Source organism: Marmota marmota, unplaced genomic scaffold (genome assembly GCF_001458135.2).
Source record: "Marmota marmota marmota unplaced genomic scaffold, marMar, whole genome shotgun sequence".
NCBI classification, from domain to species: domain Eukaryota; kingdom Metazoa; phylum Chordata; class Mammalia; order Rodentia; family Sciuridae; genus Marmota; species Marmota marmota.
Genome location: NW_025999977.1, coordinates 39,749,967 through 39,772,628, shown reverse-complemented (window position 1 = coordinate 39,772,628; position 22,662 = coordinate 39,749,967). Strand labels below are relative to the sequence as shown.

At 39.0% G+C, this 22,662-nt stretch overlaps 3 protein-coding genes across 8 annotated transcripts in view; 2 read left to right on the top strand and 1 right to left on the bottom strand.

Moving 5' to 3' along the window:
• The window catches only part of Gpn1 (GPN-loop GTPase 1), a 21,803-nt gene extending 13,670 nt beyond the window's left edge, over positions 1-8,133 (top strand). The window contains exons 13-14 of one of the 2 annotated variants that reach the window (XM_015479829.2): positions 4,427-4,534; positions 6,575-8,133. In XM_015479829.2, the coding sequence (XP_015335315.1) occupies positions 4,427-4,534; positions 6,575-6,660 (194 nt within the window). In that variant the 3' untranslated portion in view covers positions 6,661-8,133. Of the gene's footprint in view, positions 1-687; positions 695-2,531; positions 2,569-4,426; positions 4,535-6,574 lie in introns of those variants that run through there. The other variant, XM_048804630.1, reaches the window with a different exon arrangement.
• A 1,186-nt stretch (positions 8,134-9,319) lies between these two features.
• Positions 9,320-19,543, bottom strand: Supt7l (SPT7 like, STAGA complex subunit gamma). Of its 3 annotated transcripts, none has more exons than XM_015479825.2 (6): positions 19,277-19,543; positions 18,439-18,542; positions 17,243-17,856; positions 12,989-13,313; positions 11,728-11,965; positions 9,320-10,146 (listed from the first exon to the last, which is right to left on the bottom strand). In XM_015479825.2, exons 3-6 carry the CDS (start codon positions 17,653-17,655, stop codon positions 9,884-9,886), a joined length of 1,239 nt encoding a protein of 412 aa, XP_015335311.1. In that variant the 5' UTR covers positions 17,656-17,856; positions 18,439-18,542; positions 19,277-19,543; the 3' UTR covers positions 9,320-9,883. The 3 variants fall into 3 exon arrangements, with proteins under 3 accessions (XP_015335311.1, XP_015335312.1, XP_015335313.1); XM_015479826.2 differs by having other exon boundaries at positions 19,272-19,535; XM_015479827.1 differs by lacking the exon at positions 19,277-19,543 and adding an exon at positions 18,976-19,259.
• A 97-nt stretch (positions 19,544-19,640) lies between these two features.
• The window catches only part of LOC107137033 (solute carrier family 4 member 1 adaptor protein), a 57,123-nt gene continuing 54,101 nt past the window's right edge, over positions 19,641-22,662 (top strand). For all 3 annotated transcript variants that reach the window (XM_048804622.1, XM_048804623.1, XM_015479414.2), the window contains exons 1-2: positions 19,641-20,502; positions 20,733-20,928. In XM_048804622.1, the coding sequence (XP_048660579.1) occupies positions 19,828-20,502; positions 20,733-20,928 (871 nt within the window). In that variant the 5' untranslated portion in view covers positions 19,641-19,827. The remainder of the gene's footprint in view (positions 20,503-20,732; positions 20,929-22,662) is intronic.

The window sequence follows — 22,662 nt, the reverse complement described above, 5'->3', positions numbered from 1 at the left end:
ATATATATATATATATATATATATATATATTACTTTTTCCTGAATCATTTAACTTACTCTTAAAGATGTGATGCTCTTACTTTAAATAGTATCTGTTTCCTAAAAACAAGGATACTATTTCATATAACATCAGCACAGGGGCTGGGGATGTGGCTCAAGCGGTAGCGCGCTCTCATGGCATATGTGCGGCCCGGGTTTGATCCTCAGCACCACAAATAAAAATGTTGTGTCCACCAAAAACTAAAAAATAAATATTAAAATTATTTAAAAAACAAAATAACATCAGCACAGTAATAAAAAAATTAGGAGATTAATATTGACACAATACTATTATTTCATATATAGACCTTATTTAGATGAAACCATTTTCTCTTTCAAGCAGGAGAAAATCCTACATGTGCATTGCAGTTAATTCTCATGTGCCTTAATCTTCTTTAGTCTAGAACGGTTCCCTATTCTTTCTTGCATTTCATGACATTGTCTTTTTTTTTCCAACATAAAGTATCAAATATAGGGCCTGATCCACACTAGGCAAGCACTCTATGGCTGACCTACATCCTCAGCCCTGATAGTGATAGTATTTAAGTATATAGGACAGTTGTCTTATGGAATGTCCTTCAATTTGGGTTTATCTGGTATTTCTTAATGATATGATTAAGATGGTTAATTAATGGCAGAACCTTATAGTAGTGAAGTTGTGGGGTTTTTAATGTTTTTATTAGTGCATTGTAGTTATACTTAATAATTGGTTTTATTTTTTTTGGTTTTTAAAATAATTTTTATTTTTTAAAAGTAAATTGTACATTACAGGAAAAAAAACACACACACACACACACACACAAGCAAAGAACAAAGTCATCCAGTCACAAGAAGCTTAGTTGGACGTGTCCCTCTAGGTTGTGTGCATATATACACAATATCCCATTTTGTGTGATTGAGATTGTGGTGTGTGCTTTTCCACACATCATGAATATTCACCAATAATTGGTTTTATTTTGACATAATCATAAATGTATGTAGTTTGCTCATTTTCAATCCATGGAAGTTGTGTTTTTTAATATATCATGTGAGGACTCACATGTTATTGTAGGAAGTAGAGTCTACCAGGTTTTCTCATCACTAAGCTATTATTTTTTCCGTTTTTTTTTTTTTTAAGAGAGAGAATTTTTTTTTTAGTTTTCGGTGGTCACAAATCTTTATTTTATTTTTATGTGGTGCTGAAGATCGAACCCAGAGCCCGGCGCGTGCCAGGCAAGTGCTCTATCGCTTGAGCCACATCCCCAGCCCAATTATTTTTTCCTTTGTAATAATAATTTTTGGGGTAATGCTTTGAGACTATGTAAGTACTCTTAATTTTCAAATGTTCACCCATTAGTTGTTTTTCTTTGTTTTTAATATTTTTTAGTTGTCAATGGACCTTTATTTTATTTATTGATATATGGTGCTGAGAATCGAACCCAGTGCCTCACACATACAAGGATTAGTTTTAATATTACTGTCATCTGTGACATGTTGCAAGTACTTTGACTATCTTTAACAATTATCTTTTGACTTTTTTCATGGTATTATTTTATCATGTAATAATTTTTTTCATGGTATTATTTTATTATGCAACAGTTTTTGTTTTGATTTGATGGAGTCAGATCTATTTCTCTTTATTGTTTCTGGATTAAGTCCTAGTTAGGAAGTCTTTACTTAGTCTACACTAAAGGAAATTTATCCATGTTTATTGTAGTATTTAGATGGTTTCATTTTCTAAATTTGATTTCTTACTGGTGATGGTATGAAGCACACCTCTCTGTGTATTTTTTCATCAGTAGGTATATCTGCACTATTGATTTAAAAATCTACCTTTTTTTTTTTTGCCTGTGATTTGAGATGCTACTTGTATAATATGCTGAAGTGTGATGTGCTCTTGGCTGTTTCTGAACTCTATATTTTTTCCAATAGTTTATTTACTTATATACCTCTACTATATTGTTTTAACTATGTAGCAAGTTCCCCATGTGTTTCCCTAGCTATTTATTATGGTTTTGTTTTTTTTTTTTTCCCATAGGCACTTTAGCTTATGGAAACTTGCCTAGCTCCCTAAAAAAGGTTTTGTTTTTTTTTTTTTTGTATTAGTATTGTATTATATTCATTATTTCAGCAAGAACTTACATTTATATGATCTTTAGACCTACCTAAGAACAAGAAATGTTTTCATATTTGACAGACCTATTTGTGTCTTTCAAGAATGTTTTAGTGGTTTCCTCAAGTATGTGTTGGATATTTCTTGTTAAATTCATTTCAAAGGTTTTGTCTTCTTTGTTACATTGAAAATAGGATTTTCTGAACCATTTTGTCTTCTATTTGGTGTATGTTTGTGTATAAGAAGGCTTTTGATTTCTGAATATTGGTCTTTTTGTCCTGCTACTTTTATTGAGTTTTTTGCTGTTTGAGTTAATTTTAGTTTTATCATTGACTCTCTGGGGGTTTCTAGGTTGGTGCTTAGCCACCTACCAACAAAAACTCCTGGACCACCCTCTAAGTGAGTGTGGTACAATGTGTTGAAGCTCAGTGGGATCAACTTGGGTTGATTTTTTTTTTTTTTTAACATTATGCTCCATTTAACATTTATTTCGGTAATAAGTTGGATGTACTTTTATTTTTTCTTTGCACCAGCAATACTGGCATTTTTCCCCCCTCTGGTATATATTTGTTAAAGCAGTGCAGTTTCTGTTTGTGAAAGTATTGGTTGATGTCTGGTAGAAAAAAATCAAAGCTGGAAATTGGCTTTACCAGTTAACATGAACTCACCTGTGCCATCCTTTGCAAACACCTCAGAATCACGAATTTCTGTGTGTCAGGGGCCTTCAGAATCACTCCTGAGTACATGAAATGGCAAATGATACGTTTGTGGCTACATAGGATCTGCTGTATTCAGCTAAGCTGTTCAAGGTTAAGAGAGTTTCAGTGGGTCATTTGAGGAAAGTCACAGTATAATTGGATAACTCTCAGTTGGGCACAAAATGAGCAATTTTTTAAAAAATGTTTTAGATGTTGATGGATCTTTATTTAATTTATTTATTTTTATGGGTGCTGAGAATCGAACCCAGTGCCTCACACATGCTAGGCAAGCACTCTGCCACTGAGCCACATCCCCAACCCCAAAATGAGCATTTTTTGTCAGCCCATCTTATCTTCTTTTCAGGGCCATAGGCCCCTTGAGATTTGTGCCCCTCAATATTGCTGCCTTCAGCCACCCTTATTCCCTAGTTGAGCTCTTAAAAGCCTCATAGGCTCCTGAAGAGAGAATGATTCACCCCACAGGCTGAATCCCTGTCAACATACTTAATTAACTAGCCTTTCTTCTGATTATTGGGGCTCAGCCCTTACTAGTTTCTCTGAGTAGGAAATTTTACCTCTATTAGTATATTTGATTTTCCATTGTTTATTTTCCCTGCCTTTCTTGAATAATAGCTAGCTTCTCTTCTCTGTATCATTCTGCCCTGTATTTTCTTCAGATCCTCTCTGAACTTATATTCCACCAGGAGACTTCCTTAGCACTCATATTTTCACCTTGAGTTATCAGCACTGGATCTGCTCACATGTCTTTAGCCTTCATAGGAAAAATCATTACCCTCATCCAAGCTGTGAGCTAGTGATAAAAAACACTGCTGCTCCTAGGAAAAGTGTCTTGGGTTTTCTTGAACTAAAAAAAATGGAGGGCTGGGGATGTGGCTCAAGCGGTAGCGCGCTCGCCTGGCATGTGTGCGGCCCAGGTTCGATCCTCAGCACCACATACAAAACAAAGATGTTGTGTCCACTGAAAACTAAAAGATAAATATTAAAAAAAATGGAACTCCTTGCACTCATGAAAGTACTTGGTGAACTAAACTACTATAGAAATGTTAAGTGTGGTTAATAGTACATTTAGGAGGAGCATAATCCTGCATTTATGTTTATCATGAACACTTTGATCTTATCATTATAATCAGTTACTGACTGGGCATGGTGGTGCATGCCTGTAATCCCAGTAGCTCAGAAGGTAAGTTCAAAGCCAGCCTCAGCAACTTAGTGAGGCCTTAAGTAACTCAGAAAGACCCTGTCTCCAAATAAAATATTTGAAGGGCTGGAGATGTGGCTTAGTGGTTAAGTGCCCCTGGATTCAATCCCTGGTACCAAAACAAAAATATATATGTGTGTGTGTGTGTGTGTGTGTGTGTGTGTGTGTGTGTGTGTTACTGATTCAGAATCACTCTTTTTTTAAATTATTATTATTATTATTTAATATATTAATTTTTATTTTTACGTGGTACTGAGGATCGAACCCAGGACCTCACACATGCTAGGTGAGCGCCCTACCGCTGAGCCACAACTCCAGCCCCAAGAATCACCTTTTTGAAGAGACACTTATACTTATCAGTAGGTGTTTTCACTCTAGAGAGCAGATCTCCTGTGTTGGGCCCCTCTGACTTAATCCTGACTCGAGGAACCTTGGATGAAGAGGATGAGGAAGCTGACAGTGATACTGATGACATTGACCACAGAGGTAAGAAGTGGCTGAGGTGGCTCATGAAAAAGAATAGCTGCATTGTTTGCTCAGGAGTTTTTCATTGTTAAGAGAGGTTGCTAGTAAAGAGGGAAAGAGGAGACAGTAACGGATGCAGTACTAGCAAAGTTTCCTATATTAAGTCTAGGAAACTTTAGCCATTCCTACTGAATGGCTAAGATAGAGCTGACTTCGTACCTTTTATTTGTGTTGTGTCTTCTTATCCTTATGTCCTAATTCAGTTTGAAGAATTCAGGATTTTGGCTAGGATTGTGGCTCAGTGGTACAGTGTTCACCTAGCATGCATGAGGCACTGTGTTCTTTCCTCGGCACCACATAAAATTAAAATAGAGAGGGCTGGGGTTGTAGCTCAGTGGTAGAGTGCTTGCCTTGCAGGTGGAAGGCACTGGGTTCAATCCTCAGTACCACATAAAAATAAAATAAAGGTATTGTGTCCATCTACAACTAAAAAATATTTTTAAAAAAGATATTGTGTCCACCTAAAACTAAAAACTAAATATTTAAAAAATAAACAAATTCAGGATTCCTTTTGGTTGCTATTAGTTTCTTTTGTTTGTGGTGGAAACCAGGACTTTGTACATTCTAAGCACCCACTGTACTATATACCCAGCCCCACGTTTTAAGAATACATAAGGAAGTCTTAGCAGAGACCTGAACAGTCAAAAGTACTCTTAACAGTGAGCATAGAATGGGTCTAGAAGCCCAGTTCCACTTGGTATAGTTTTTAGGATTGTTAGCAGGATATAATTTGTTAAACAGCTCCAGGATGTAGGTCCTAGCTCCAACAAAGAGCAAACCTTTTTACTCTCAAACTGGGAGCTAACATGAACACTGCTTTATTAAATCAGATTTATTGAGATGGAACTTACAACCAGTAAAACTAATCCCTTTAAGTATATAGTTTGATGAGTTTTAGCAAACATTTGTCATTACTATGATAATTAAGATACAGAGCACTTTTCTCTCCCCCAAAAGTCTTCTCATGGCCCCTTATATTTAGTCTCCTTCCCGAATACCTAGTTCCTGGCAACCACTGGCTAATTTCTGTTCCTATAATTTTCTTTTCCAGAACATTACATAAATGGAATCACAATAGTCAGTCTTTTGCAATAAATTTTTTCCACTCAGCATAATAAATTTGTGATCTTTTCATAATGCTGCATATATCAGTACAGCAGTATGTTCTTTATTTTATATATATTTTTTGATACCAGGAATTGAACCCAGGGGTGCTTAACCATTGAGCCTCATCCCCAGCCCTATTTTGTATTTTATTTTGAGATAGGGTTCACTGATTTGCTGAGTGCCTCACAAAGTTGCTGAGCTTTGAACTCTCAGTCCTCCTGCGCTGCTGGGATTATAGGCATGTGCCACTGCACCCGGCTATATTTGTTTATTTATTTTGCTGAGAAATATTCCATTACTTGAATTTACTACCATTTGTTTATCCATTTGGGCCAACTGGAGCTATTATGAGGTAAAGCTGCTATAAATATTTTGCCACTAAGTGTGGTAGTGAACACTGGTAATCTCAACAATTCAGGAGGCTGAAGCAGAAGGATCCCAAGTTTGATGTTAGCCTCAGCAATTTAGCGATATCCTCAGAAACTTAACCCTCTCTCAAAAATAAAAAATAAAAAGGACTGTAGGTGTAGCTCAGTGGCAAAGTGGATTCAATCCTTAGTATCAAAAAGAAAAACAAAACCAACCAACCAAACAAAACAAAACACCATTTTACAAATAGTGTTATGTGGACATGAAATACCTATGAAGTGAGAGACTTCATTTAGCCACTAATATATAAGGGAGCTCTTTTCCCTTCCCTCCTTATACTGAAGCTATACATTTTGGCAACATGGTAAGTAGAGCATGCTTCTGGGAGACATTTTCTTATTGTGAGAAGCGAGCACCTTAGTTTCTTAGAAATGAAGTATTGTTTTTAATGGGTAGGTGACAGGAGCTCTGATCCACTAATCTACTCAGAGTTTTAAAAGAATCATCCTTCTTTTTCCCTTGCAGTTACAGAGGAAAGTCACGAAGAGCCAGCATTTCAGAATTTTATGCAAGAATCAATGGCACAGTACTGGAAGAGAAACAACAAATAGGAGATTTTAGGAAATTTCAGTTGATTCTAGAAGTCCCAGATTCTGGGACTCCATATGAAGAAACTATTCTTATCGCTGATTCAGGACTAGGATGAAGAACAATTTTCTTCAGAATAGCAGAATTTTTCCTTTGAGAGAATCTTATGACTCAGAAGAAGTCAGGGAGATGATTCTTGGAGCTGGCACGTAGATATGTCAAGTCTGCCTTGGCCTTTCACTTACATTTATGCAAGGAAGGATATACTGACTGCTTTTGGAAGCTGACATGCCTTCAAGCCTAAGTTTTATCATTTGAACTTACATACTTCTGCTGGTGATAGAATACAGAGAGAACTTATCCTGGCGATCACTTTAGATCTTAGCCTCTACTTCCCCAGCACCATGTCCTCAACTTATAACCTGAGTTGTTCTTTTAGTAGAAAGGGAGAGGGACACATAAGCTTGTCCAGGGTAGCAGTGGAGTCTCCTTGGCAAGTCAGTGTTGTTATGAAATATGTCTCACACTAGTAGCTCATTAGAGGACACCAAGTTTGTTGAAGAAAATGGGTAGAACGTAAGATTTCTGAATAAGAATTCTCTTAAATGGTAACTTGGATAGAGTTTCTAATTATAACTTTATTCTAAGCCTGCCTGCCTGTCATGATTTCAAATTAGAAAATTGTATAGTAACAAATAGATTCCCTTGTAATTAAGGCTTAAATTCACATGTCTAAACCTGCCTGTTAAGGGGGTGATATTTACTGAAGCTTCCCACAGATGCATAAGTGGAAACCAGGTACAGAGTCAGGCCCTGTTTGTATTGACTTTGAAGTTAATGCAGAGTATCCTTGGAGACTTATTGAAAGGCTATAGACTTTAGTCAGGTGCACATTCCATGCATAACAACCATTATAAGGGTTTGGCTGCTGACTCATTGGTTCTCAGAGCACAGTCTCTGGACCACAAGCATCAGAATCACTTGGGAAATTGTTAAAGGCATCTCAAAACCTACTGAATTTGAAGCTCTGGGAGTGGGGCCCAGCAACTTGTTAATAAGCCCTCCAAGTGATTCTGATGTACATGAGTTTGAGAAACACCTCTCCAATTCAAACAGCCTGTGGTAATTTCAGGCTGGGTGAATCAGGTACCATCTTCATATGATTTACTTTATCAAAGCCTAATTTAAACAATAAACCAACAAAAGTTATCTTACCATTAACTACTAAATTTAACTACTAAATTTCAATATTCTGTTCTTAGCAGGAACCATTGGTCTAAAAATTTGACTGGTTCTTTCAGGGGAAACCATTAATAATAAAACAGTCTTGATTTTTCTCTGTAGTGCCTTTGATCACATTTTCTTCCTTAAAAACTAACCTGTTTCCTTTAGGCTGTCAGCTCTATAAAGGCAAGGACTGTCTTAATCATCTTTGTATCCCTTGCATAAGACCAACATATAACAGGTGCTCAATAAATGTTTGCTAAATGAATGAATCAAGTACCCAGATGGCAATGTGATTAATAAACAAGGGGAAATGAAGTTAAGACTAGAACAGGAAGGCTTTAGTTGAGTGTACTGACTTATAATTAGCAATAACTTATAAATTATTTAACAGTTAAAATATAACCACATTTTCTTGGCATTCACATCTTATTCTCTGCCTGGGACACTTAAGGCACTTAATATACTAATGAAAGCTGTATCTTAATTTTGGTCTCTTAAAGGAGTGGTCTAAATTTTATAAGATTTGTGTTCTGCATTGGATAACCAAAGCAGTTTATTTAACATGCTGGTATCCATGACCAAATTATTTGCTTTTATTCCTAATCACTTCAATGCTACATCATTGATAAATATGGGTTGAGACAGCAACCATATGTGTTGGATGAGTAATATCAGTAAAGTTCAGATTTGATGTGAAGTTGAAAGGTATATATTATTTTTTTTTCAAGGCTGCCCATCTTTATTAGCAGAAGCACAATGTGTAAGTTTGGAACTCTGGCAGTGCAGTGGACCACTGATGACCAAGCAGATAGAACAAAGGAAATAGGCAAAGTCAATCCTATTCAGCCAAGTTTGCTTCATTCACAAAGGAGAAAATGAAAGGAACAACTGGAAAATAAATGGTGAAAATACCGGGCTGGGTGATGAGAGCCACAGCCCAAGGGGCCCCAGCAAACTTCCAGCTGCCAGCTGATGATTGGCTCACAGCAGCCCCAGCAAACTTCTAGCTGCCAGCTGATTGGCTCCTCTGCAGTGATGCTCATTGGGCTGTTTCCCCGCCCTTTCAGACCAGGGAGCTGCTCATTGGGGGACTTTTTTTTGGTTCCGCCCATGCAACCCAGCCAATCGGCCTCAAGCGCAGGAGGAGTGTGTGGAGGGGGGGCATTGAGAGGCTTGTGGGAAGCCAGTGGTGGCGGTTGGGCTCTGAGGGAATTCCTGAAGAGCTCATGTGGTCTGGTGTGTGTTCTAAAAGTAAAGTTAGTTTCTGCTTGATAAGTGGCTCGTGAATTGTGCCCAGCCATAAAATAAAGGTATTTAGTTCAACTACAACTAAAAAATAAATATAAAAAAAAAAGTCTTGAGTCAGTAGAAATATCAAAATAAAGGCAAAAAGGATGAGCATCGATGGAATAGGCAGGTGAGATGATAGGGCTATTTGAATAAATTAAAATGCTGTTACATTACCACAGACCTCTGATTTTATAAAAGACTTCATAGACAGCAAAACCACTTTACAAAGATTAATGATAGATAAGTTTTGCTGTGTTTAGTTTCCTATAAGGAATTGGTACTGGATTCCCAATGACTTGAATCAAAAGAAAAAGTGACATCTGATATTGGCATATATTCCTGAGTCGTATCCAAGTACAGTGTAATAAACATCTCAGTATTCCTCTGTGCAAGGTAGGTCAAAGTGGTATGAGTCTTCTCAACTGTGCAATAGAAATGGCTGCAGAGAAGCTAAGAAACATGTAGTTACATAGTAAAGACAACAATCGGGGTCAGACTTGATATATATTACCATTGTGATCCATGTGTGGCTTTGTTGTTGACGAAAACTATAAAACATGGTACCAAAATAAAATGCAACCTTTTTTTTTGGTGAAATCCTGTTTCTCTGAAATGAGGAAAACCCACTGTGTTTAAGAATCAAATCACTGTTTATAGAAACAAATTAGACTACATCAAGGTTTTCTGTTGGATGTTGTATGACTGGACTGAAATGTCCCTCTTTCACTTTTATATTTTCCTCATCCTCTTCTTGCAGTGCTGGTTGAAAACAGGGGAGGACCCCATGAGGCTGTCAGTGGAGTGGGAACCATAGCTGCTGTCTGAGTCATCAGGGCTCTGAGGTATTCCAGCTTCACTCATGCCTGACATGGGCTCCTCAAAGACATCACTGCCCAATACACCATGGCCAGAGACATTGCCTTCTTCACTCTCTTGGGGCTCCATTTTCACATGAGCCAGGTTCCAAAGAGGAGAGGCATTTACCTCTGCACCTAGAAATGTAGGCAAAAAACACACACCTAGTGGTAAGCCACCAAACAAAGGAGAATGAATATCCCACCAAGGGTCCACTAATGTACTCTGAGCTCAGTTTTTTCACTCTAATTGTGTACTTGGCTGGAGAATGTGGTTGTTATTCTCTGCTTCAAAATGTCGAAAATATCTTCCTTTCTTATTCTTCTACCTTACCTTTATCTCACCTACTTGCATTTTTCCCCAAACCAAGGAAGTAAAATAATACAGGTGGAACAATCCCCTGCCTTGTCTCAGTGGCACGAAGGCAGACCTTGTTCAGTTCATTACTTTCCCTGTCCTTCCTTCCTTCCTTCCTTTTATGGGGCTGTCTTATGCCTCTTCCTTTTGTTTGGGTGCCTCTGATGCTCTCTAAGACTATGAAAACTTATTGATCACTACAAAATGCTGAAAGCAGTTCCCTTCCTCTTTCCACTGACAAGAGACATGCTCCCTGTGTCTTTGCCTGTCTCCCACCCCATGTATTCCAGCAATGCTGTTCTGTGATCATTACTTCTTCTATGGTGAAAGGCTCTCTTCCCTATATTTTCATGCTTGTATGTTTGTTTTTATTTTGTGGTACTGGGGATTGAACCCAAGGGCACTCTACTACTGAGTTACATCCTCAGCCCCCCCCCCCTTTTTTTTGAGTCAGGTTTCACTAAGTTGCTGAAGCTGGCCTTAAATTTGTAATCCTCCTGCCCCAGCCTCCTGAGTTGCTGGGATTATAGTTGTGTGCTAGTGTGCCCAGCTATTCCTGACACTTCCAACCAAAAGTATGGTCTTAATTCTATTTGGGCCACATTTGAGGATTTGTTATTTGAGTCAGTTGAGCATTGATAAAGTGACTGTATTTGTAAATAACTGAATGCCTAGATTAATTTCCAATTTAACTGACTCAAGTTATGGTACTTAAGGTAATCATAGCATTTATTTGGAAGAAGAGGCCATCTGCCTCTAGCTTGGTAGCCCTGTTTCAATCTCCAATTTCTTGGAGTATTCTAGCAAGGAAACTCAAGTTTATCCATCTATCTGGCAGCCTCCTGATTCATAATTACAAGCATCAAGAAGGACTAACACAGAAGACTAAAGAAGGGATATCTACCCAATCAGTAGGATCAGCTAAATCCACCTTGGTCAACAGGACAACACACATTGCATCCATACTCTAACTGGATGGATTTTTTAAATTTTGGTTTTGATGTTGAGGATTGAACCCAGGGGCACTTTACCATAGTTACATCTCCAACCCTTTTTGAGTTGGGGTCTTGCTAAGTTGCCAAGACTGATCTTGAACTTGTAACCTGTCTTTGGGATTATGGATGTGCACCACTGTGCCCACCCTTGAGATTATTTTATAGAATATCTATAAAGTTGTGCTAGTCCTCTGCTCACTAATTAGAAGAATTTTGCTATCTCTAGATCACTGAAGCTATATTTGTTTTAGGACTTTCCATTCTGCTCACTCCTATTTTTGTTCTCCCACCTGATTCCAAAATGCCACTAAGTTCTCAGATTGGCAGATCTCCTAGAATCAAAATGAGTATGTTGATTTCTCTTACTTGAAGCCTGTGGGGAAGCTTCCACTTCCAGATTAGATGGGAAGCGCTCACTCTGAGCCCCGAGGACTCCCATGGGCAGGGACTGGTCTCCAGAAGCAAGGTCAGCCTCCAGTTCCTCACTGACAGGAAAGGTGATGTCACTCACAGGTTCCTCCTTGATCTTCACGGGTTTAGTGTCCTCTGTGGCCTTCTCAGGATTGACAATCCTTTCATATTCTTCAGAGAGTTGCTTACTAATCTGTTGGCAAGCAAGAGTTAATTTTCCAAGGATATGTTAGAAGCAAGTTGGAGAGTCAACCTGCAGCATCCCATGGAAAAGCCAACAGAATATGAGTTAACAGATGAGATTTAAATTTCCGCTGCTAGGCTGGGCATGCAGCTCAGTTGGTAGACTGTGCAAGGTTCTGGATTCAGTCTCTAGCAGAGTATAACAGTTAACAACAAAACAATTTCCACTGTCAATGGAGGGAATCTATTTAAAATAGTAAGTTCCAATTTATGTGGCAAAGATGTATGTAGAAAATTTGTCAGAAAATTGTGTATCATTAAATGGAAGTTATATAAAAGCAAAACACTAAACAGACTGTTTTACAGGTAAATCAGAACTAGGATAAAAGATTAAATTTTTGTCTACAAAAACTAACAATTGACACTTATACTCTGGGTAGATAGTGAACAATGTGGGAAATCTGTATTGCTTAGCTAAGTCTGTTGATTAGTGTTAATAATTAACAATTAAATTTTAGATTTGGGGAAACTTGAAACAATGCTTAAGGCTCTAGGGGTTGGAGAAATATCTGTAGTCTAATAAAAACTGGTGCCCCCATTCTGAGGGCAATATCACCTCACCCTGTCTTGTTTTTCATAGCACTCAATGTTACTGAAATCATTAGTTTTTTGTTTACCTGCCAGATTCAGGAACTTGTTAACTGCCATATTCCACAATGTCTGACTCACAATAACTTCAAGAAATTTTTGTTGAATAAAAAAATGCTAACCACATTCTCTCAGACTCCATATCCTTGTGTATAACTTCTTCCAGAGGAATTATCAATGAACAGGGCCATCCTTGATTTAAGGAGGCTGCTGGTACCTGCCAGGTCAGTGATGAGGCCAATGGAACACAGTGAGGGCCATGAGAACAGTGTAAGTTCACTGTTCCCAGATACTGTGCTCTATACTCCAGAGCAAATATTGTGGGATCCTGCTGAACACCCCTAAGCTGGACCTCTATGCCCACTTCTCCACCATGTCACCTCACCTGTAGCATATAACTGTGATAGTCCTTGATGCGGTGTTGCCAGAACTTCTGGAGGGAGAGTACACTGCCAATACCCACTTCATGGAATACCTGCTCCATAACATCAGGGAAAGGAGTGTGTCCCAGCCGGGCTTCCCGATCCACAGCAAAGCGCAGCAACTTGGTGAACTTAAGGCAATACTCATGTGCCACATCAGTTAGTGTTTCCAGGACACTTTCATTAGCACATTCAAAGCCTGCATGAGCCAGGATTGTAGCCACTGCCTGGTAGAGGAGCTGCCGACAGGACTGCCAGCTGAGTTCAGTCACAGGTTCCCCTTTCCCACTGAAAGTGAAGACACAGTAGTGTTACAAGTGACCTATCCTGTTTTCCTGGAGGTTTTACAATTCTAGTCCAGTCACTAGCCTACATTTCCAAGGAAATTCCATCTAGGTATGCAGCTCAGTTTCATCCTGCTCTCAGGGCATGTCTCAGCAACCCTATTACAAAGTTTGAACAGGGAATACACGTTTATGATAAGCAGTTCAAAGGTTATCTAGTAAAAATGAAGCTTCTTCTCCTACCAACTGCTCAATTTTGATCACTTCTAAGATTCATTTTAATAGTACAGTTCAGATACTGCTCCATGATACTCCAATTATTTCACCACAACGTTAGTTTCCTGGGTAATATTTGTTTTTGTTTTTGTACTGGGGATTGAACTCAGGGATACTTGACCACTGAGTCATATCCCAGCCCTATTTTGTAATTTTAGAGACAGGGTCTCACTGAGTTGCTTAGTGCCTCACCATTGCTGAGGCTGGCTTTGAAATCACGATCCTCCTGTCTTAGCCTCTCAAGCCACTGGGATTATAAGCGAGTGCCACCACACCTGGACGTTCTGGGTAATATCTGAACTTTCAGAAGTGCATAGTTCCAATTAGAAGATTCTTAAACAATTATAAGAGAAGCTCTTTAACTGAGATGTCAAATCAATTTTATAAAACCAATTTAATACACACATACCTAAAAAACGTTTTCAACCTATCCTATGCTATGAAATGGGTAGGGTCCATATTATTACATTCCTATTTGTCAAGTACGGAAACTAAAGTCAGAGAGGATGACTTGCTAGAGGTTGTTTAGGTATTGTTACTAAAATAGTGGAGCTTCTGATTCCAGATCCCATATTCTTCATATATTTGCCCCTAACCATTATGGCAAAAATGTTAATTTTTTCCCCCCAAAAAAGCTGTCTACTTGACTAAAAATAACTTTTAACAAGCTTTTAATAAGTTACTGACCCCGAAATTTCCCATCTTGCTTCTGTCCCTCTTTGACAAAGGAATTTTTTGTATAAATAAAAATAAAACACAGCATAAAAAACCATTAGTTCTTTGTCCATACCTGGCATATGTACATTGTGCCTGAAATATCCATTTTACTATTTTCTCTCTAGTAGCAACTACTGCAATTCACATAATAGTTTTTTTTTTTTTTTTTTTTTGCGGTGCTGGGGATTGAACCCAGGGCCTTGTGCATGCAAGGTAAGCACTCTACCAACTGAGCTATATCCCTAGTCCTCATAAAATAGTTAAAAAATATAAGACAACCAATGGCCAAGTAACCCATTTAATATTTCCATTATCATCCCCATAACCAGGCTAAAAACCTCAGGAATGACTAAAAAACAGCTAGACCAGTATCACTTTACTTGATTCATACATGAACTTTTTTCAATAGAAAAAAATTGGCACCCTATAGCTGATGCAAATTATTTTTGTTATATAGTTTTTTCAAATATGCATAAAACAAAAATAAGTATAAACTTTTAACAATTACAATTCTCATTAACAATTAAAATAGAAATTTGACACACAACTACAAGAGTAATGGTGCACACCTGTAATCCCAGCTACTGGGGAGGCTGAGGCAGGAATATGGCCAGTTTGAGGCCAGACTCAGTAACTTAGTGAAACCCTGTCTCAAAATAAAAACTTAAAATGGCTGGGGATGTTGTTCAGTGGGAAAGCATCACTGGGTTCAATTCCTAGGACAAAAACTAACACCCCACCCCCCCCAAAAAAAAAAACCCAAAACCAATAACAATAACAACAAAACTCTACAAAATTATAAATGAAAGCATCAATTTAATATGGTGGTCAAGTAGAAACTACACTGCCTTCAAAATGTGAATTTGGTACTGATTGCTACATAGCAGGTTTTTTAATAGTATTCATGTTAGTTTGTGCCATATATGGAATAACACAGTTATCCCCCTCCCACTTTCACTATCCAGTGATGACTGGCATATGTACATTGTGCCTGAAATATCCATTTTATTATTTTCTCTCTAGTAGCAACTACTGCAATTCACATAATAGTTTTTTTTTGTGGTGCTGGGGATTGACAGAACCTTTAATTACACAATGTGTTTTGCCATCATATGGCCTGACTGCAATCCTTACATATTTATTTCTGTTTTTTTTTCTCATTAGTTTGGGACAGTTAAAATAGTAACTATTGGGCTGGGGTTGTGGCTCAGCAGTATCGCGCTCACCTAGCACGTGCAAGGTCCTAGGTTCGATTCTCAGTTGAAGTAAACAAAATAAAGGCATTGTGTCCAACTACATCTAAAAAATTAAAAAAATAAATAAAATCCCCCCTCTTCTTCCTGATGGGGAGAGTCACAGCCTTTGGGACAGGAGTCCCCTGTCCCACTGACCCAAAGGGGACTGTTTCTCCTTAGCTAGCAAAGCAATAAACCTTTAAAAAAAAAATAGTAACTATTGAGCTGGAGTTGTAGCTCAGTGGTAGAGTGCTTGCTTAGCACATGTGAGGCCCTGAATTCAGTCCTCAGTACCACATAAAAATAAAGAAAGAAAATAAAGGTATTGTGTCCATCTACAACTAAAACATATATTTTTTAAAAAAACAGTAACTATCATCACGAATAGGCATATGTAATAAATGATATATGTAATATTCTTGTCAAACATCTTTAACCTGAATTTAAACTTGAGGATATAACCAGCAAATCCAGTAAAGAGGACATTCTACAAGACCAATGACCTGAACCTGTAAAGATAGTAAAGAGCATAAAAATCATATGCAATGCATGAATCTTTGAATTGGGGAAAATATATCTATAAAAGATATTTTGGAGACAACAGGAGAAATCTAAATCCAGACTTTTGAAACAACATTATTTAATATTTATTTACTTTGGTGTGGTGATAGTATTGTGCTTATGTAGGAATATTCCTTTATTCTTAGGATATGCATGCTAAAGAATTCAGGGGTGAAATTATTGTGACATGTAAAACTTTAAAACGTTTGGCATAAGCAGTATGTGTATGTGCATAACATGTATTTATTGTGTGTACATGTGTGTATACAAATGTATACATACATAATGTGAGAAACTTAATATGGTAAAATATTAATCATTGTTGAATGTAGGGAAAGGGTATTTGGATGTTTGTTGTACTACTATTTGAACTTTCCATAGGACTGACAAATTTAAAATGAAAAAGAAAAAAATTTGAAATGAAAAGAAAAAATGTAACTGGCATTCTGAAATCTAGTAGTAATGCTAGATTACAAAGCAGTCATTCAGAGGATCTGGACCAGAACTTCTCAAACTTAAATGCCTATATCAATCTCATGAGAATCTTGTTAAAACTGCAGATTCTGATTCAGTAGATCTGGGTGGGATCTGAGCTTCTGCATTTCTAAAAAGCTCCCAGGTGATGCTGATGCTCCTGGTCTTGGACCAGATTTTGAGTAATAAAGATCAAACATTTTGGCATTATCGTTTCTTAAACAATGTTATCAAAATGAAAATACACAATTTAAAAATTCTTCTATAGACTTGCAGATTCCTAATAATACGAGAATAAGTCCATAAAATCCAATTTGAAGCTAAACCCATAATATTCATTTTATATTAAATAAACTAGACTCTGAAGTCTACAAGGCCAGGGCCCTTTCTACATACCAGTGTATTATCTTGCTCTTAGTAAAGCGCTTGGCACATAGTAGGCACTCAATAAATTTCTGTTGCGTCGGAAAGTCTGTAACTACAGACTCTGGATTCTGAAGATACAGGTTCAAGGTAGACACTTCTCACTAATTGGAGGAGCAACCTTGGCCAAATCAATCACTCTTATCCTCAGTTTCTTCATGTAGAAATGGAAATTCTGTTATAGGCTTAACAGCATTGCTGGGAAGATTACTTGAGAAAAATAAGATACAGCAAAGTTTTGCCTTACCGATAAAAATCACTCTCTGGGTCACTGTGCCGGATCTGGAATGGTGCATTGGGATTCTTACAATCTAAAGGTAGGAGATCATCAGGTAGAGGAGGTGACCCAGGGCAGGAGGGAAGAGGTTCACTCTCCTCAGTCTTTACACCTTCCATCTGCTGTTGATTCTGGGCTTGAGCAGCAGCAATAAGGTTGCGAAGACGTCGGTTATGTTGGATCAACTGAATGGTATGGATGGTGAGGCTGCATGGCTCTGAGGGGATGTCTAACATAGTGGGGGGCTTGGGTTTGTTGGCTGAGGGTTGGTGCAGGGGTGGGTCATGTACTTCTACCAGACGGAACTCCCGTGGGAGCAGATCAAAGGAACTTCTATTGGTCTGGCTTGAGGACATTGGTATCTCTCCCCAGTATCTCAACATTTTTGGAATAAGAAGGGAAGAGCTCTCAGGTTTAATGTAGAAGCTATCCTAAAAATAATGTTTAAATCTCTGGCAACTGTAGGTTATAGGCTTCTATAGTGAAAGATATGAAGTCTAGCCAATTATTTACATAAAAAGCAAGTTAAGAACACTTCAAAAAATGTCAGTATTGGCAAAACTGTAGGACCAAAGATGTTCTCCCTGGAGAAATGAAGAGAAATAAAACCATTAGATGTAGACAAAAGACAATTCCTACTAGACTGAACCACAAGGTAGAATCTGAGTTATTAGTAAATTAAGAGCTGCAATGGTGTCTGGGACTTAGTAACCATGTTTTCTATTTCATTTCACTAACTCATTACCAGAACTACCATCATGACAAATTCTAAACAATTTGCAAGGCATGATACTTAAATATGAAACCTGGAGTATTTCTCAGAACATTTTTGACACGCTAGATCAATAGGAGGAAGGAAGTAGTAGGAGGGGTTCTTTTTGTGTGTGTTAAGCATGGTAACATTTAACTGATCCTTGTGGGAAACTCTGTGAACATCTAATCTAGTCTTATGCTTTCAACTTTTGACATATCTAGGGAAGAATGTAAGATCGCTCTGCTTCTTATTGATATCCCTTACTCTGGTCTCTCTTTGTATTTAATAATCACACTGCAGCTAGAAAATCTTTTAAAAACTCAAATTTAATGACTTCCCATTGCCCACTGGAAAAAGTCAGAATTTTTTTGGCTTACCAATCAGCAAAATTCACAATCTGGTTTCAACCCACCTTTCTAGATTCATTGCCCATACGTCTCTTCAAGTTTAACAAATATTTATTGAATGTCAGGCATTATGTGAGGAAATGAAGACCAATAGTGCAAGTTCTCTGTCCTGAAATGAGAGAGAGAGGAACAAAATACTTGTGTTAAGTACTGTTCTAAAGACATAGACCTGTTACAGTAGAAGCCAAAAGAAGGAGCTCCCTGAACTAAATGGCCACTTTAATTCTAACAATATCATACTACTCATTTTTTTTTGAAAACGCTAGGCATTCCCACAGTTTTGACCCTTTAAACTGTGATCTCTCGCAGAAATGCTCTGCCACACAGAATACAAGTCCCTAGCAGACTTGTATTCACCCATTAAGTTACCACCTTCCATCACTTCCCCAATACATATCCCTAATACATATGCTAATGTTCATTGCATGCCTCTATCACAGCCTTTATCCCTTAATTTTAATCTGTATTTAATCAAATTTGTTCTCCCACGTATGGGAGATTATGGCTATAATTTGGGTACAGTGTCTGGCATTTATTGATACCTTATTATGTGCTGGACTTCACCTTTATTATTTACTTCAATTCTCCCTAGAACTCTACAAAGTAAATGCAAGTATCCCCATTTTTCAGATGCGGAAGTTGAGGCGGAGTCTTGTGCAATGTCACAAATACGGAAGGTGAAAGATCAAGACAGTCTCCAGAGTCGGCACTCAACCACTGAACTATGCTACCTCAATAATTCATTTCGGAAAGGAAAAAAAATGAATAAACGAAACAACAACCACCAAAAATCACCCTCTTCCCTAACGTCACCGAAAAAACTAGGAAGGACAGGTACCGAACCTAAGGAATGCCCAAGTTCCTCCGGGGGGGCTCCTCGGTCACCGTCAGCAGGCGCAGGCGCCAATCACAGGATCCGGGGGACGCCTGACGAGAGGGCCGCCGGGAGATGGGCAGGTGGGGGTCTGAGCCCAGACGAAGAGACGCCACAATTCACTGTCGTGTTCCAGGAGCCGGCTGGGTGCCTGTCTGACTCCGAGAGGTTGAGCGAGGGTCGGGTCAGGTCCGGAAAACTGATTTGTTGCTTAGCGGTCCAACACTGTGCCGGAAGTGCTTCTATCCTATCAGGCTATGCCACAGGAAGTCATTACAATCCTGTTGCAACCTCTAAAGATGTCCCCATTCTGTAAGGCACTACGACAGCCTTTTCCTGTCATTATGACCTGCCTGGGCCACGCACCCCTTTACAAAGCTCTGGGACTTGACGGAGCAACCGAATCATCCCTGCCCAGAGAAACCGCTTCGAGTTGGGACGAGGGCGACACGGTCAGGAACGTAGAGAGCGAAGGGTGAGGATTCCTAGGAACATATTTCGACATCGCACTCGGTTAAGGATGGCAGATATTCCCTCTCTGTCAGAGCCTCCAGTGTCACCAGAACTGAGTGGCGACTTTAAGAAGCCAGCCCTGCCGGCGACCCCAGCAGTGCGGAGTAAGGCTCCGACCGCCAGTCCCGCAAACCCTGAGGAGGTGAAGAAGGAATGGCCCACGGAGCCGCGGGACTCTGACTCTACGGAGCCCGACGTTCCGCCTCGGCGGGACAGCGGAGAGACTAGGAGTGGAGAGACTAGGAGTGTCCAGGAAGAGCGGCTGCGTCCCCCCACCGCGGTTTCCTCCCCTGGCGGCCCGGCTCGAGCTCCGCGGTACCGAGAGCCGCCGTGGGGCAGCCCAGCCACGGCCCCCTATAGCCTAGAGACCCTGAAGGGCGGCACCATCCTGGGCACCCGTAGCTTAAAAGGGACAAGTTGCTACCTTTTTGGGAGGCTGTCTAGCTGCGACATGTGCCTGGAGCACCCTTCGGTGTCTCGGTACCACGCGGTGCTCCAACACAGGGCGTCCGACCCGGACGGGGAATGCGACGGCCACGAGCAGGGCTTCTACCTCTACGACCTGGGAAGTACCCATGGCACGTTCCTCAACAAAACTCGAATCCCTCCCCGCACCTATTGTCGAGTCCATGTCGGGCACGTTTTCCGCTTTGGTGGTAGCACCCGGCTCTTTATCCTGCAGGTAAGTAGAAAAACCTAAAATTGAAATCTCGAGTCTTCACCATGCTGGAATCTTGAGCTTCGTAAGCTTTGGTTGAGGAAGGGTATTCTCTCAGTCAGCAGTGACAAAAGTGGAGAAATCAGTCTGCATCCTTATTTCCGGACCTTTCAACTTACTGCCTTATTTCTGAAAGTAACTCATTCTTGAACTCTAAAAGTTTGTTTTGTTTTTGTTTCGGTGTGGTTCATCAGGGACCAGAAGAAGACCGAGAGGCAGAATCCGAGTTAACAGTAACACAATTGAAGGAACTGCGCAAGCAGCAACAGATGTTGTTGGAGAAGAAGATGCTAGGAGAAGATTCAGATGAAGAAGAGGAAATGGATAACACGGAAAGGAAGAGGAATACTAGTAACCAAGATGATGAGATGGGTTGTACCTGGGGAATGGGTAAGAAATTAAAATTGCTGCCTGAGGTTAATATTTTGAGTTACTAGTGGTGCAAATTTAATTTTTTTTTTAAAATATGACTTTTCATTACTCCTTGAACTAGGACAATTTGCACACCAGGTACCCAAATTCCAGAGAGTCATTACCTTTACTGATGTTAAAAAGGATTTAAATCAAAGACACTAGGATGTATATATACACACCCCTCCTCCTGCCCCACTCCCTTTCTGGGAATTGAACCCAGGTGCACCAAGCTATATTCCCAACCCCCCCTCCCCCCTTTTTTTTCTTTTTGGTGTTGGGGATTGAACTCAGGGGCACTCCACCACTGAGCCACATCCCCAGCCCTATTTTGTATTTTATTTAGAGGCAGGGTCTCTCTGAGTTGCTTAGAACCTCTCCATTGTTGAGGCTGCCTTTGAACTCATGATCCTCCTGTCTCAGCATCCCGAGTGGCTGGGATAACAGGTAGGTGTGGTGACCCCTTTTTATTTTTAGATAGGCCACTTGTTTGGAATCCTCCTGCCTCAGCCTCTCTGAGTAGCTGAGATTACAGGCATGTCCCACTGCACCCTGCTTCTGTGGCTATTTTAAAATGTGTTTTTTTTTATACATCTTTTTTTTTTTTTTTTAATTTTTATGTGATGCTAAGGATCAAACCCAGTGCCCTGCGCATGCCAGTTGAGCACGTTGCTGCTTGAGCCACATCCCCAGACCCTGAAAATGTGTTTTTAATTCACTTTATGTTTGAAACTTCCAGAGCATACAGTTATGCTCAGGTGAAAATTACATTTTTCACCATTTAAAGATATATATTAAGTGGGCTAGAGTTGTGGCTTAATGGTAAAGCACTTGCCTGGAATGTGTGAGGCCCTGGGTTTGAGCCTCAGCACCACATATAAATAAGTAAAATAAAATGAAGGATCCATTGACCAACAAAAAATATTTAAAAAGAAAAAAAGATATATATATTAATTACTGACCTCATTGCTATTCAATTATCACTGGAAGAGGTGTAACTACATTCAATCAAATAAAATAGAATGTTATTCAATATAGAATATTCTCTTGAATTTTTATAGTTTGTTAAAATACCCCAAAAGGTAAACCATCATTAGAGAAAGCTGGTCCCTTAGCCAAAGGAATGAATTGAATTTCCCACAAACACTGTCATTTTAGAGGATGGATATTCAGACAATAGGACTATAAAAAAAAGAGAATATGTCCTTAACGTGTAGGACGGAGCACAGGGTAAATATTCTGAAATTATTTGTGCTAAGTGCCAAAGTTAGGAATCACTAAGGGAGCAGTTACTGAGACTTCCATATACCTTTGCTATCTAGCATGGTAGCTACTACCATATGTGGCTGCTTGTAACATGTAACATGGTTAGTACAAATTTTCAAGTTTTGTAAGTGCAAAATTACACTGGATTTCAAACACAGTGTGAAAAAAGAATGTAAAATATCTTGGTCATGATAGTCTTGTTACATGTTGAAATGACAGTAATTTAACCTGTTTCTTTTTATTTTTTCAGTATAGTTAATAGAAAATTTAAGATTAACATGTGGCTTTCTGTTGAACACCACTGATTTCTTAGCTTCTTGGAAGACTTTATAAGTTTATAAGCAGAAGGGTTTTTGAGCTGGAACTTAAAAGAAAGGAAAAGTAGCTCCTATGAAGCTGAGTGTTAGAATTGGTACTCAGAGTAAGGACTGAGGATTTTAAGGTAGT